The following is a 15,717-nucleotide window of genomic DNA, read 5'->3' on the forward strand; positions in this document are numbered from 1 at the left end:
GAGACAGAGGCCTGCAGAAATTCTCCCCGGCCCTGCTCAGGAAGAGGTAAGGATGAGGAGACCCACTGTGAGCAGCCACAGCGACATGTGGGACTGCCTGCCTAGACTCTTAGCATCAGCCATCCTGGGTTCAAATCACAGCTCTGCCACTTATATCCCAGTGAGCAAATCCTTTCTCCTTTCTGAGCTGTTTCCCCATCTCCTAAGAGCCCTTGGCAGTGAGGACTTAGTGATGTAGCCACCATTGACCAACATGTGATCAAGACTTTGGAACTTGGGAAGTCAGGGGAAATGGTCAGGGCTGCAAGTTAGGTCAAAATTGCCTAGGGCAGACACAGGGAGGGACCTGGCTTGGGAGAAGTTACAGGAAAAAAAAAAAAAAAGTGCCCAGCACAGAATCCAGCCTAGGCAGGGAGTAGGACTAGAGGTGAAATTTAAAAGCAATCCAGAAACAAAGTTGGAATAGCAAATTACACAGCCCCCAATTTGCATATGCAAACAAAAGTGAAGAAACAAAGTGGTCTTCTATTGCCTAATTTAATCACTGTTGGAGTCTTTTTCTTTTTGGTACAGGCTGGGGATGGAACTCAGGACTCCATACAAGCTAAGCAAGCATTCTTCCACCCAGGGCACCCCAACACTCTATCCCTATTGGGTGCCCCCAGACCATCAGGTCCTAGAACTGGGATGTTCCTTCCTCATTCCACAGCAGGCCCCGGGGCTCCTGCCTCAGCCCATAGAGGGCCAGCCGTGTCTTTTCAGCCATTAAGCAGGGAGGAACTGGTTGAAATGTCCTTTTGACATCCCCCAAGGACAGCCACGTTGGCAAGCTGCCAGATGAGTCCTTTGGGCGGGGAGAGCTCACAGCCCAACGGCTACAAGTGTGTAGAGCCCAGGCAGGGAGGCTGAGACCGGGCACTGGGCAGGGCGGAGCTGGGGACATGGCCCTCCAAGCTCTTACCACTGTGTCCCAGCTCCTGACTCCTAGACCAGAAGATGCTGCCATTGTGGGGGCCGCTGCTGTGCTGGGCACTGCTGCCCCCTGCCCAAGGGGAAGCCCACAGCAACCTCTTCCTGAGGATCAAAAACACTCAGCTGGAGACAAGTAAGGGGTTTACGTTTCCTTTCACGCATTGTTTATTGCCATTATAAACATAAAAGTGACATGCCGAAGGGTTACATGTACGTAAGTCGGGTAAAGAGGACATTTCTTTCTGGACAGTGTCTCCCCTTCCCTCACTCTCTCCCAGTTTTTCCTCCATCCCCACTCATTTGCAGCATAGTTTCCAGTGAGTATTACTGCCGCACTTGTTTACTCTTTGTCCCTCCATTTCTGTGCCCCCCTTACACTCCCAAAGACAAGCAAACAAAAACAACTCAAAAGGAAAAGACAACGCGAACAGCAATGAGGACTAGCCCTCTTGTTTCCATTCCCTGGAGTTCATTTTGATACGTGTTAGTTTATATGATCAGAGGCACAGAGGCCTTGCACCTCTGCTCCTCTCAAGGGTTTCCGCTTTGCTTTCACTGTGTATGAATGCCTAGAGTCCTGTAGAATCTGCCATGTCTGTGCTTGCTGGAAGGCACATTCTAGTTAAAGGGCTAGCTACAAGGAACAGGAGAGGGAAAGGTAAGAGACAGCACAGCCTCCGGCTGCATCAAGGCTTGGTCTTCCCCACCACAGGATTCATCTGCCCACCGTCAAAGCTGGCCCCGCTCTTTTCCTGATTAGATGAACCTAGCGCCCGTGGCTCAGCCTGTAATCCTAGCTACTCAGGAGGCTGAGATCTGAGGATCGAATTTCAAAGCCAGCCCGGGCAAGAAAGTCTATGAGACTTTTTATCTCCAGTGAATCACCAAAAGCCTCAAGTGGAGCTGTGGCTCGAGTGGTAGAGTACCAGCCTTGAGTGAAAAGGCTAAGGGACGGTGTTCTGAATTCAAGCCCCTGGACCAGTGCACACTTATGCGCGTGTGCCCACACACATATACTTGCACACACACCCCACAATTGTCCGCAGGAACTCCTCCAAAAGCCTGACTCCCAAAGCCTGACTCCCTCTTCCAGCCCTTCAGTCCCTCCCAGCTTCCTCCGTTGCTCAAGCTGCTCCTTCTGCAGAACAGACTCAGTGTGGTGTGACTTACTGGGAAGGTAAAGTCCAAATGACCTTCATCAGGAAGTCCCCTGACCTTGCTGGCCAGCAGGACTTTCCACAGCCCTCTAGTAAAGCCTGTTTTAGCCCCATCCAAGAGCAAGGTACCTGTTGTCCTATCTGATGGTCTTGACTGTGTCTTAGCTGCTCCCCCTCACTTTGGACTGGGCGTCATCCACCACACCCCAGCCCCCACTGCTTTTCCATGTTGCAAACTCCCCAAGCTCACAACCACCACAGGGCCTTTGCACATGCTACTGCCTCTGCCCACAGCATTCCCCACCCCAGGTCCTCTCACTGCCTCCAGCTCGCTATCCCAAAGCCTTCTAAAAGAGACCCTTCCTGACTCCCTATCTAAACCTTACCTGGTGTGCTAGGGCTCAGCTCCATTTTACTTTTTTTTGTAACACTGATGGTTGCCAAAAATTGCTTTGCTTGCTGACCCAAGTGCAAGGCTGACCCTGTGAGGACAGGTGCCACACTGCTCGAGTCTCCCAAGCCCAAGAGAATAAGCATTTAAGAGCCACCTGGGTGGTGGAAAATGGGGGATCTTGGTTTGAGGCCAACCCAGACACCCTCCCCCCAAAAAAGAAAACAAAACAACTCAGCCAATGGCTCAGCATAGTGGTTGGTGTCTGTTATCCCACTGACAGAAAGAAACACAAATAGGAGGATCGTGGTCAAGGCCAGACCAGGCATAAAGTATAAATAACTAACACAAATAGGACTGAAAGTGTACTGAAGCTATGAGTTTAAAACAGAGAGAGAGGAGGGAGGGAGGGAGGGAGGGAGGGAGAGAAGGGTCAGGGGTCTGGACACCAATGGCTCCTACCTGTAATCTTAGCTACTCAGGAAGCTGAAATCTGAGGATTGCAGCTCAAAACCAGCCCAGGAAGCAAAGTCCACAAGACTCTTATCTCCAGTGAACTACCCAGAAAACTAGAAGGAGAGCTGTGGCTCAAAGGGTACAGCACAAGCCTTGAGCACAGTCACTCGGGGACAGCACCCAGGCCCTAAGTTCAAGCCCATAACTGACAACAAGAACAACAAAAGTTAATAGCTACGTGCTTTCTCGCTGAATGGCCGTGTTCATTGCCTGCTGACAGCCATTGTTAGTGGGGGTTCGTTGAATGACAGAATGCAGGCCAAGAGCCCACACTGAGGAAGGCTGAAATGTCCGCAGACATTTCAGACCTGCTGTCAAAGAACCAGGTCCTGGACGGCATGGTGAGGATGCCCGTGCTGGGGCCCGCAAGCAAGGGCAAGCCTGTGCTGGACCGCCTGCCCTTCGTCCGTGAGCACCTCTCCAACAAGAAGGACGGACTGGACCTGTCACTGGTCGGGGACCTGCTCGCAGGAAGGAAGCTCCCAGTGCTGGAGACGCTCCTCCAGGCGGGCGGGTAAGTGACAGCCAGCCCCCCAGCCCCCCAGGGCCTTGGTTCTCCCTCAAGAGAGTCCTGTCCCTGAGCCCTGGTTCTCATCCTTCCCGGGGAACACCAGTCCCTGCAGAGCATGCCCAAGGCCTCCAGTGCACAAGTGTCTCCTTCCCGCTCTCCTCCCCTAGCCACACCAGCCAAAATCCTACTAGGAAAATGTCAGCCTGGCCTCGGCCCTCCTACCCTCTCCTATACCTGGCTCTCAACACCCGAACCATGTTTCTAACAATGTTTCCTGGAGTGAATTAGACGGGGCGGCCTGCAGAACCAATCCCTAGCAGAGACAGCCTGGTCCCACCCAAGTCAGCAGACTGCAGGAGATGAAAAGTAGGGGTGCTGGGGTAAGGGGTGCTGCCCAGGAAAGAGAGGGAGACCCCAGCCATGCCATCACCTCGAACTGACTACAACTACCCAGGCCTCGGCTATCATGCCCCGGCCCCTCCTGCGAGCCAACGCCAGCCCAGGCTGCAGCTTGGAAGGACAAAAACGAAGCCCCGTGCGGTCTCAGTCATTCTTACAAATCCCTCCAGCCTAGTGTGGAACCTTCCTGAAGATTCCACACTGGAGGACAGGGTTTCCTCCGTATCAAGAGTTTGGGCCACCTGCGCCAGATGGGTGGCCAGCTTGTGCCCAATGCACTCAAGGCGCATGGACTTCTGGGTTCCATGGTGCTCAGGGGCTGCAGGAGCGAAGGCCACAGAACAAGAAGGTTCCAGATGCTCAGCAGACCCCACAGGTCCTGCCAGGATGGCAGAGGGACCACCAGCCACCATGCTTGCTCTGTTTGTGTTCTTCGTGGGGTTGGGGTTGGGTTGGGTTGGTTGGCTCTCTGGAGCGCTGCATTTGGTTTGGGTTTGGGGTTTTGTTTTGGTTTACCTTTTGCAGTGCTTGCTGGAGCTTGGGCTCGACAACCAGCCTACCGCTGAGCCCCATTATCAGTCCCGGAAGCGTGGCCTTGAACTCAGATGGGTGAAATGTGGAGACCATTCCTCTACCATTTCCTCCCATCTCAGACAGGATGACCCCAGAGCCCACAGAAGGGAAGGGACTGTCCAGGTCTTCAAGGCCAGGAGACTGGCCCAGTGAGCCACAGCTGGACTGGGAACGGAGGTCTTTCTGTCCCAAAGCCATCCCCACCTCTCCTGGGATCACTTCCTACAGGCTGATCATAGAAGATGCCCAAGGACCCGAGGTCACCCTGGACATCCTAAGTGACAGCCTGCTGCAGGTCACCTTGCGCTGCAAACTCTACCTGTCGCTCGAGGAGTAAGTACATGGGGGGTCCAGGCACCATGCCGTGCCACACAGCCAGTGGCAGCCAAGCAAGGCCGTCAGAATCCACGAGAATGCCAGGCATCGGTGGCTCACGCCTGTAATCCCTGTTACTCAAGAGGCTGAGATCTGAGGATCATGGTTCAAAGCCAGCCCAGGCAAGAAACTCTGTGAGACTCTTTTCTCTTATTAACCACACACATGCACACACACACACACACACACACACACACACACACACACACACAGAAGTGGAGCTATGCTCAAGTAGTAAAGCACTAGCCTTGAGTACAAAAGCTCAGTGAGAGTGCCCAGGCCTAGAGTTCAAGCCCTAGAACCACCACCAACAACAACAACAAATCCACAAGAATGACAGTAATCTTCCCCTTTGGTCATGTTTCTAAACTATTTTACTGCTGGAGAAATGGAGGCACGGAATGGGATTGGGCCCTACCCACGCTTACTCAGTGAATGAATAGCGAAGCTGGGGTAAAACCTCTGTTGATCACATGGGACGGGGAACTTTCATAACAAGTAGGCAGGTGGGCACCTGCCAGGACGGCCTGAGCCAGGGTGGGGGAGTGCTCTCCATGGAGCCTGGCTTTTCCTGGGCTGGGCAGCCCTGGGCCTCCGTTTCTCATACGTCCCATGTCTTTGTCTCTGCTGTCCAGTGTAATTATGACAGTTCTCACGTGGCCGCCTGGGGTCTGTAGCACATGACCCATCTCAAGGCCAGCCTTAGTGCCAAGCATTCACCACCCTGTGAGTTCGGAGACCCAGTGCTGTCAGATCTTCCCATGTACTCATTTCACGGTTGGATGATCTCTCCTCGTGCTGAATGCCAGCCCTTTAGGAAACAGCCACCAGAAGCTGTGGCTTCTGGCGTCAAGCTTGAGCCCTGGCTTGGAGCCCACAGCCACTTTGTCCCCACAGGATCCTATGGCTCAAAATCATCAAGAACATCCGCATTGGGGTGCGGCTGGAACAGGTAGGAAACAAGACCCAGGTGGTCTTCGAGGAGTGTCACGTGCCCCCCGGATACCTGGAGATTGAGATTCTACGGCAGTGAGTGACCCCGCCCCGCCCCCACCCCCGCCAGCCAGGGCAGACACTGGATCTCCATCAACCTTCTCAGGGCAGGGGCTGGGGTCGCCTCTCCCCAGCCCAGCGTAGGCGTCCACAGTGACCAGGGCATCTCCAAGGCTGCAGCCAGCACCCACCCACACTCCAGCCTCTGCTTGGCTAACTCTCAACCATGGGACCCTGGCCAGGCTATTTGACTTCTAGAAGCCTCCATTTCCTTGTCAGTAAATGGGATGAATTCAGCACCTCAGAGAAAGGGGGGGGGGAGGGAGGGAAGGAAGGAAGGAAGGAAGGAAGGAAGGAAGGAAGGAAGGAAGGAAGGAAGGACCCCCCCATCTCCCCTAGGAGGCCCAGGGCAGGTTTTCGTCTGCCCTGTCCCACCCTCTGCTTTCTGACCTAGACTTCAAGTGTGTGAGCCCCTCCCTGCCTGTGCCCACAAAGTGCAAGGTGTGTCACACTCCACCAATTGTCCCTCCCCAGAACAGACTCCCTGCCAGTAAACAGACTTCTACAGTTGTTATCCAACCTCCTGGACAAGTTTCTGCCCTACCTTCTCCAGAAAATGGTGAGCTGCCTCCACGCCCTGTCCCCCAGGGGAAACGCATGGCAGCCCCCTCCCGTCCCCCAAGAGAACACTGCTCAAGCTGCCTTGGACTCCAGCAGGACACCCTGTCTTCCTCCAGGTGTGCCCCACAGCCACAACCCTGATCAACGGGCTGCTGGAAGACCTGCTCCATATCTCTCTGCGTATGTATTGCTGCAGTTGGGGCAGGGGCTCATTTTGCCACCCCACTGCCAGATGTCAGGTGCCATTTCAGGGTCCCAGATTAGGACAGGGGAACAAGACTACCTTGGCCCAGAAGGAGCCTATTTTTCTACTAAACGAGGGAAGGGGCACTATAGCCTCTGAGCCTCAGTTTCCCTATCTGTGAAACAGGACAAATCACAGCCACACAGGGAGAACTGTTAGAATGTTACTATCAACCTGGCCCTAGGTTATGTTCATTGTTACAAGAAGCAGAAACCCAGAGCACAGGAATTTAGGGTTCATGGGACAGGCTGCACAGGGGGCCCTGCAGCTGTGCCCCAAATTCATTTCCACATTGTAGCACCCATCACCTCGGGCCGCGATGACTTCCAGTACTACGTGACCAGCACAGAGTTCACGGAGGAGGCCATCGTGATGACAGTCCTGGTGAGCCGGCCATGGACGCTCCAGGATGCCCACTAGGCTGGAGGAGGACGGGCAGGGGGAAAAGAAGATGGAGTGTTCAGAGATGGGAGGAGGAGAAGCGGGCCAAGGAGACGGTGGCCAGAGGAGAACTACGCACAGGAAGGCCCTGGGCCCAGAGCTCCTACTGAGCTGCTGGGCCACCTGGACCAGTGAGGGAGGATCTGGACAAGAGGACAAGGCAGGTCACTCAGAAACAGCTAGGCCATCCAACAACAACAAAAAGCGTCTGCATGGGGAGCCAGAGGCCCATGAGGTGATAGAGGGATGCAAGTTCAAAGCCCAGCTCCCCCACCAGTAGATCCCTGCGCCTCCAAACTCCGTGTGTGCAGTGCTGACAGTGTCAGCAGGCGTCTCCCCGTGAGGTCTGTCTGTGGTGTTCAGCCCAGGCCTGGTGCCTGATGAGCCCTGGAGGTGGTGACTGGCACCTCTTCCCTCATTCCTTTGAAGCTAGTGGCACCCTGTGGCCCAGACCTGCAAGCCCCACGGCTTGACCTTCCACCACCCACGGCCCTCCCACAACTGACCCAAGACAGCATGGCAGACCTGGTGTTCAGGCTGGAAGTCTACAATAATCTCCTGCGCTGCCTCTGCACCCGGACCCACGTGGCACCTGTGGACTCTCCGAATGTGACCGTGAGTGCTTGGGAGGGGAATTATTCATAGAAGAATCTAAGTGACCAGTATGTAAACATTATGGAATGTTTTTGTCCATTTTTGCACTAAAATATTAGGAGCTGATCATCAGGTGATCGTCATGATCATTATTCAATACTGATCATTTACTTGAACAATGACCATCACCATCATTAAATTGTGATGTCGTCGTCGTTATTAAATTAACTTTTGCACACAAATTATGACCAGTGGGGAAGTTTCCACACTGCACCCCACCCCCACCTGCCCAAAACAGACCTGAGGCCTCTCAAGGCCAACAAGCCCCTGACCTTCTTCCAGGAGGCTGACCTCAAGAAGCTGCTGTCACTGAGGAAGCCTGGGCTCCAGGTAGGTGTGGGGGCAGGGAGGCTGCACTGCTCTGCTCTGCTTTCCTTCCGTGGACTGCAGGAACTCCCGCATCTGAGTGGCACAGAGCCTGCTGCCTGTGACCACTGTTTACCACTGGACAAGACCCTCACCTGCCGACAGGGGGCAGGGCAGGACAAGCGTGCCACCCCCTCTCCCCTGTAACCTGCACTGCCCCCCCTCCCCAACCCTTTTATAGGTGGAGCTCCACCAGATGACATGGTTTGCCTAAACGCATATAAATGATGGGAAGTGCCAAGATGTGAACCCAGGACCCAAAATCACAGCTCAATGCCTGCTCCGAAGGCTCTTCGAGCACAGCATGGCTGGACAATAATTAGCACACAAGCTAATCTAGCACATCACTGGGTGCTGGGTTCGTTCCCAAGTGCTGTTGACTCACTTTCTCCTCAGAATCCAACCTTCCGGGGGTAGACACACTACTGTTCCCTGTAAACTGGGAGACATTAAGGCATAGAGAGGTTATGAACATTGCTGCAGGCCATACAACTTGCAAGTGGTAGAGCTGGCACTTGGGTTCCAAACCCCTATGCCCAGGGCAAGAAGCTTGGGATCTCAATTTAAAGCATTTCAGAGAGGGTTAAGCCACCTCCCCAAAGTCACCCAGCGAGTGGCTGCAGAGCTGGAAAGAGACCCAGCCACACTCCCCCTGGGGGCTGAGGGAAAACCCCCCTCCACCCCCCCCATTTGCTTCCCCCACCTGCAGGCTTTTAATCAGTCCACCGAGAACTTGGGCCTGGCCATCCAAACCCAGGATCCTCCCACAGTCCACCTTAATGGTGGCAGGGCCACCGTGACCCAGCAAGGCTCACTGCTTCTGCTGGGGCCCAACGCTACCTCCTCCAATGCAGTTTCCTGGGTGAGTGACACTGGCAGGCCTTTGTTCCATAGGGGTCACAGGGCCTCCTGCTGGGACAGTCCATCTGGGTCTGACTGAGGAGGCGGATGGTGTCACCCTCATGCCATCTGCTAACCTCTGTCAAGACACCTGAAGACCCCTGGAGCGCCCCCAAGGACTCCTCAGCAGCCCAGGGTCTCCCCAGCAGCCCCTACTTTGTTACTGCTGGTGCCCGGGACTGTGCGCTATATCCCCTGGGACATCTCGGACTTCAGGAGGTGGAGCTGTGGCTCCAGGTGGTAGAGAGCTAGCCTTGAGCAAAAGAGCTCAGGGACAGCACCCAAGCCCTTGAGTTCAAACCTCATCACCAACAATCATCATCATTATCATCAACAACTAAATACTATTTACCACCGGCACGGGTGGCTCACACCCGGAATTCTAGCTACTCTAGAGGCTGAGGTCTGAGGATCACAGTGTGAAGCCAACCCAGGCAGGAAAGTCCCTGAGACTCTTATCTCCAATTAATCACAAATAACAACAACAACAAAAGAAAACCCATAAGCAGAATCTATAGCTCGAGGGGTAGAGTGCCAGCCTTGTGTCAGAAAGCTAAGAAACAGTACCCAGAGCCTGAGTTCAAGTCCCAGTACTGGCACAAAACACACATACACACACACACACAGAGCAAGGGGTTCTGTGGCGAGTAGCCATGATCCCAGCACCATGTGATCCAGCTCACCATGCTAAAGGGTAAGCTGAGCCTGCTCTCATATCTGGCCTCCTCGGTTGCTGGGAGCCCCGCTGCCCCATCCTGTGGCCAGGCCTGGTCTGTACATGGTGAAGCAGCAGCGATGGGCCTGGGGTAGAGAGCTAGCCCTGAGCACCTGCTCACGGAGCCCTGAAAGTCAGGGTAGCTCTTCAGCTTACTGAGTTCATTTCTACCCCTCACAGCAACTCCATTCAAAAGCTGTCTTTTCCTCAAAAAATCAGAAACTGGAGCTCCAGTTAACCCCACACAGGTAATGACGGCTTTTGACTTGGTATGTTCAGAAAAAGTAAGAGTGGGAAAGGAGGTCAGGTTCCACGTCTGCGGCCCTCAGGCTGGACAGCAGTGAGATGGGAGAAAGGTGCTCTGATCTTCAGTGCCCTGCGCCCTGCATCTCCAAACTGCTGTCCTTACTTAAATATGTCCTGTTTTCTCTGGCAGGGCTAAGGTCACCCTGTGCCCTTACCCGGCTGGCCTCAAGGAGCAGGTGAGTCCCTCAGCCTTGGTCTCCAATGTGTCCTGAACAGCCCAAGCCACTTCTGTAGCCAAATCTTAACTGAGCACATACTTTGTGCCTTGAGGTGGGGCCAGGAGAATAATACAAGAAGTTTCTACCTTAGGGGACCTCCTGTGTTCACAGATGAGGTCAGACAGAGGAAAAGCAAAAGAGAACAGGCTGTAAGGAAGGTACTGGGTGGCGCTAGTCAAAGCAGAAACAAGTGGGCAAAGCCAACTAGGAGCCAAGAAGTAGCTTGTAAAGAAGTGCTAGGGGGCTGGAAGTTTGGCCTAGTGGTAGAGTGCTTGCCTAGCATGCACGAAGACCTAGGTTTGATTCCTCAATACCACATACATAGAAAAATCTGGAAGTGGTGCTATGGCTCAAGTGGTAGAGCTCTAGCCTTGAGGAAAGCCCAAGGACAGTGCTCAGACCCTGAGTTCAAGGCCTAGGACTGGCCAAAAAAAAAAAATTCAGTGGGCCTGGAGTTTGGCCTAGCGGTAGAGTGCTTGCCTAGCATGCACGAAGACCCGGGTTCAATTCCTCGGTACCACATACATAGAAAAAAAGCCAGAAATGGTGCTGGGGCTCAAGTGGTAGAGCTCTAGCCTTGATAAAGTCCAAGGACAGTGCTCAGGCCTTGAGTTCAAGGCCCAGGAGTGGCAAAAAAAAATAAAAAAATAGAAGTGCTATGAGGTGGAACCCAGGGCATCAGATACTACCAAACTTTACCTTCCCGGTCACTTGAGACCGTCCTCCATCTCAGCCACACACCATACATGATACCCACCTCTTGCCCAAAAGATGGGCAAAAATGACAATCTGTCCAAATCAGGGGAGGAACAATCCCAATCAAGACACACACACACACACACACACACACACACACACACAGGAACAATCCCAATCAAGACACACACACACACACACACACACACACACACACACACCTGCCTTGATTACTCCTGGTGACGGCAGGCTTGCTACCTTCCTGTGCCTTCCTTGACAGCTCTCAGCACTAGGCCCGGCCCTATAGAGGTGCCGCCGAGGCCACAGCATCTCTACCCAGACCCCTTTACTTTGCTCTTCTGACCGGTTCGTTCCAACAACCTTCCAAAGTGACCTACCCTTCATTGGTCCCTGCGGTGCTATGGTTCTCTGTCCCCATCCCTGAAGTCTGCTCTGCCTGCCCAGCCAAAGTGACCTTCTTTCTCCCCCCGATGCAGGAAGAAAGCCTGAAGGGCTGGCTCTTGGCCTTGCTGAAGAGGACCTTCCTGCCGCAGCACAACAGTGAGCCCCTTCCCCTCATCCTGGCTGTGTGGCCTCTAGCCCAGGGCAGCGTCCACCAGGCCCACAGGGTCTCCACACACAGCTGCCCAGGTTGAGGGCAGGCTGGGTTGAGGAAGGCTCCGAGCAGGAAGCCTGGAGCACGACCTCCGAGGGGTGGGAAAGGTTGCGGGAGAAGTGCAGGTTAGCGTCGTGCAGCATCACAAGGGAAAGGCCTCCGGGGAGGGGCCCCTGCCCACCTCACACCACCTGCAGGTCAGAGAGCTAATAGAGTGTCCAGGCGGGCCTGTGACAAATGTGACCCCCTAACGTGGGCAGCTCATACTCAGCTCAGGTGGACATCGCCAGCAGGCAGCTGTGGGCGCTGTTGAGAGACAATGGGAGGCTGAATATTAAGAAAGAGCACCCCATCTCTAGATAGCAAGGCCCCTGACCCCCCCCCCGCCAGCGCCTGTTGAATGCTTGAGGGCTGACCAGGAGAGGAGGGAGCCAGAGCAGTTGCAAAGTGATCTCAGGAAAATAGAGGGACACACACACACACACACACACACACACACACACACACACAGCACTAAAATGTTGGTGGAAACAAAGTATCTCAAAAAAGGACTAGACTGAAAATAACCTTAAAACATCAGAAATTTGCCTCTAATAATAAGACAATATCCATCGGTTAGATCGAAGAAAGAAAATATTCACAAAACACTTACCAAATATATGAAATTAGTCCTTTAAAGCAAGATTTGGATAACAAATGTATGTGCCAGTATTGGGCTTGAACTCCGGGGCTTGGGCACTGTCCATTAGCCTTTTTGCTCAAGGCTGGCACTCATCCACTTGAGCCACATTTCTACTTCTAGCTTTTTGGTGGTTTATTGGAGATAAGAGTCTCACAGACTTTCCTCCTTGGGCTGGATTTGAACTGTGATCCTCAGACCTCGGCCTACTGAGTAGGCAGGATTACAGGCATGAGCCACTAGCGTCAGATGTAATCAGCTTTCTTGCCCAAGGCTGGCACCCTACCACTGGCATCCCTCCCGTTCCAGATTTTTTCTCGAATTAACTAGAGATAAATATCTCTCAGATTTATCTTCCTGAGCTGGCTTTGAACTGCAGTCCTAAGATTTCAGCCTAGGATTATAGGCATGAGCCACCAGCAGCTGGCCATTTTACCACATTTCAGAAATTTCTCACCATTAAGGAAGCATGTATTTCCACAAGGAGATTCAACCAATAGAACAATCTCTCCACTGTGGCTAAGGATGTATTCACACTTCTTGGATATAGTACAGAACATTCTTCCAAAAGGGCTTCAGGAAAGTGTGGGGAGGCCATGATTAGAAAGTAGTCTTTGGCCAGAGCTACCTGGGGGGTAGAGGGGAGCCCACCCAGGCCCATCCTGTTCAGGGAAGCGGACAGCCAGACTGACCCTAGCTTGGCCCTGGCAGATGACTGGCCTCCTGGCCAGGGCTCTAAGCTCTTCTCCCCCACCCCCTTTTGCAGAATGGCTCAGAGAATGTGGCCTCCCCCTGCCACACATCAAGGGCATCTCCTTCAGTCAGGCCCAGATGGAGTTCTCCCAGGTAGGTGCCGGAGATGGGAAGAGAGGGAAAGCAGCGGTCAGGAGGCAGAGGCCTCCCTCGGGCAAGCCCTCTGCTCCCCACCATACCTCCTCTCCACAGCTGTGCTGGACTGGCACCACACTTCTAGACGAGGAAACTGGGGCCCCAATGGCCAACATGAGTCTCCTAGGAAACCAGTCCACAGGGCTCATGGAAAGCACCCAGGCCTCACACGCATGACGTCAGCCCTGTCGTCTCCTTTCCCTTTTTTATTTTGGCCAGTCCCAGAGCTTGAACTCAGGGCCTAAGCACTGTCCTTGGGCTTTCCCAAGGCCTAGAGCTCTATCACTTGAGCCACAGCACCACTTTCAGCTTTTTCTATGTATGTGGTACCAAAGAATCAAACCTGGGTCTTCGTGCATGCTAGACAAGCATTTTTACAGCTAGGGGAACTAAAGCTCAGAGAGGCCCCAAACCCCACCCAGGGCTGCAGAGCCAGATCCCTGCAATGGTTCCTCTGACCTCAAAACCCTAGATCTCAGATTTCCTGATCCCTAACACAGGACTGTCACCTCTGCTGTCTGCCATGTGCAAGTAGCCAGAATGGAGGGGCCAGGGATAGACCTGAGTCATTGGCAAACCCCTGGAAGGGGATGTACAGCCATCACCATAAGTCAGAGAACCCAGTAGCTAGCTGGCCCTTCCACCTCTGCAGCTGCCTTACCTTCTACCCCCTCTTTTCCTGAGGGGTGGGGGGATGACCCTCAGGGTGAGGGAAAGGAGATGGCCTTAGCCCCTTCTTTATCTTCCATCTTCAAACGATCCCCATTTAGCCAGACTGGTGACACACCTGCTGTAATGCTAGCACGTGGAGGTTGAGACTAGAAGATGACAAGCTGAAGGCTGCTCTGGACACATACGTTACAAGGCCCTTTTGAAGCAAGGAAGGGGAGAGAGGCCGGGGGAGGAGGAGAGATAAGGGAAAGAAAGGAGAGGGGAAGGAAAGGAGGAAAAGAGAAAAAGAGGGGGAGAAGGAAGGAGGAAGGAAGGTGAAAAGGAAAAGAGGAAGGGAAGGAGGAAGGAAGGAAAGAAGAGAGGGAAGAAGGAAAGAAGGGCTTCAGAACCCCAAATGTAACCCCTCGAGACCCTCCCCATCTCCAATCCTATCTTCAAGAGGCATGAGAATCTTTCTAGAATGGAAGAGGGGTGGTACAACACAAGTTGCACATTGAACCCACTTCTCGAATCAGTACCACACACACACACACACACACACACACACACACACACACACACACACACACACCCTACGGACCCCTATGGCAGCCCCAGGGGATGAAGGGAGGGGAAGACCTTGACATAGGTGAGGCTTAGGGCACCTCTGCAGCTAGTACAGGGGCTGGGGCTACTCTAAAATGGATGCCACAGGTCCTGGCAGCTCAGGTGCTGTCAGGGCAGGCAGGGACCCCCCAGTAGCAGAGCCAGGACAGTGAAAGAGTCTTGAACCAAGCCCCAGCGCCATCTCATAACCAGACCTGCAAGACGCACAGTTCAGTGGCCCAGTGACACGCTGGGACAACGGCAAGACGCCACCATGGCTGCCATTACTAAGGGCACGGGGGCTGAGCTGTGTACACAGCCGTATGTGATACCCTGACTACAGATCATTCATTCCACTCATCCACTCCAGCTCAGGAAGAGCCCCACAGTCTGGTCTGGTCCTGTGCACATCCAGGGCCCTGGACTCTGGCTCTTCCGTCCTCAGGGTACAGGTGTGGTCCCTCTCTGGCCTGTCAAGAGCAGGCTCTGTGGTCAGGGAGGATGGGTGGGGAGCGGGGTGCAGCCTCTGCCTCTGTCCTCAGGAGCACATGCTGCTGACCATCCCTGACTAGCTGGTTCCGACCAACGGCCTGACCCTGGCCTCAGCCACGCATGCTCAGAACCCCAAGTCCAAGAACGGCTGCGGTCTTGATGGAATTCTCAGCTATAATAAATGTGTTTCCTGAGCAAGATGGAATCTGGTTCTGAGTGTAAAGGGGTCTTGTGGGGTGGTCAGGATGTCCTGAAGAAACTTTTCTGGGGGTGGGCAGTACTGGAACTTGAACTCAGGGTCTCACACTGGGTAGCAGGTGCTCTATCAGTTGAGTTATGTTCCTAGCGCTTTTTTGCTTTAATTATTTCCAGTCAGTTTGCCAAGGGCCAGCCTCATACCACAACTCTCCTCCTGTACAGCCTGGATGACAGACCCATATTTACCAGACCTGGTTTATTGGTTGAGATGGGCATCTCACTCATTTCTGACCTCCACCTCCAGAACTGCTGAGATACCGGCACTGAGCCACCACACTAGGGTTCTATCTTGAAGGCTTTTAATACAAAGCTCTGTCACCTTTGCATAGTTCTGGTTTACCTAGGGCCAGATAGAGATACTCCTGGCACCAGGACCAAAGTGAACTGAAAAAGTCCCCAGAGAAAGAAGGCTTCAGTGTGAATGCCAGGTTCATGAGTATCATAGAAAAGAACTTCAGAAGCCAGGCGTGATGGCTCAC

At 53.5% G+C, this 15,717-nt stretch overlaps 1 protein-coding gene across 1 annotated transcript; it reads left to right on the forward strand.

Moving 5' to 3' along the window:
• The first annotated feature begins 996 nt into the window (after positions 1-996).
• On the forward strand, positions 997-15,060 carry LOC150050377 (BPI fold-containing family B member 1-like). Its single transcript, XM_090352710.1, has 15 exons — positions 997-1,105; positions 3,334-3,550; positions 4,748-4,852; positions 5,792-5,923; positions 6,422-6,506; positions 6,625-6,688; positions 7,051-7,136; positions 7,623-7,808; positions 8,040-8,177; positions 8,923-9,075; positions 10,009-10,076; positions 10,265-10,310; positions 11,546-11,609; positions 13,110-13,189; positions 15,031-15,060. The coding sequence occupies exons 1-15, from the start codon at positions 997-999 to the stop codon at positions 15,058-15,060; spliced, it is 1,563 nt and encodes a 520-aa protein (XP_090208836.1).
• Positions 15,061-15,717: the final 657 nt, after the last annotated feature.

This window comes from Megascapheus bottae, chromosome 18 (genome assembly GCF_031878675.1).
Source record: "Megascapheus bottae isolate mThoBot1 chromosome 18, mThoBot2.hap1, whole genome shotgun sequence".
Classification (NCBI taxonomy): Eukaryota; Metazoa; Chordata; class Mammalia; order Rodentia; family Geomyidae; genus Megascapheus; species Megascapheus bottae.

Excerpts from the sequence above, each read along its gene's own strand:
- LOC150050377 (XM_090352710.1), top strand. The coding sequence starts at position 997 with ATGCTGCCATTGTGGGGGCCGCTGCTGTGCTGGGCACTGCTGCCCCCT. Across the intron at positions 6,689-7,050 it reads CCTGCTCCATATCTCTCTGC|CACCCATCACCTCGGGCCGC; the intron begins GTATGTATTGCT and ends TCCACATTGTAG. Across the intron at positions 7,137-7,622 it reads CCATCGTGATGACAGTCCTG|CTAGTGGCACCCTGTGGCCC; the intron begins GTGAGCCGGCCA and ends ATTCCTTTGAAG.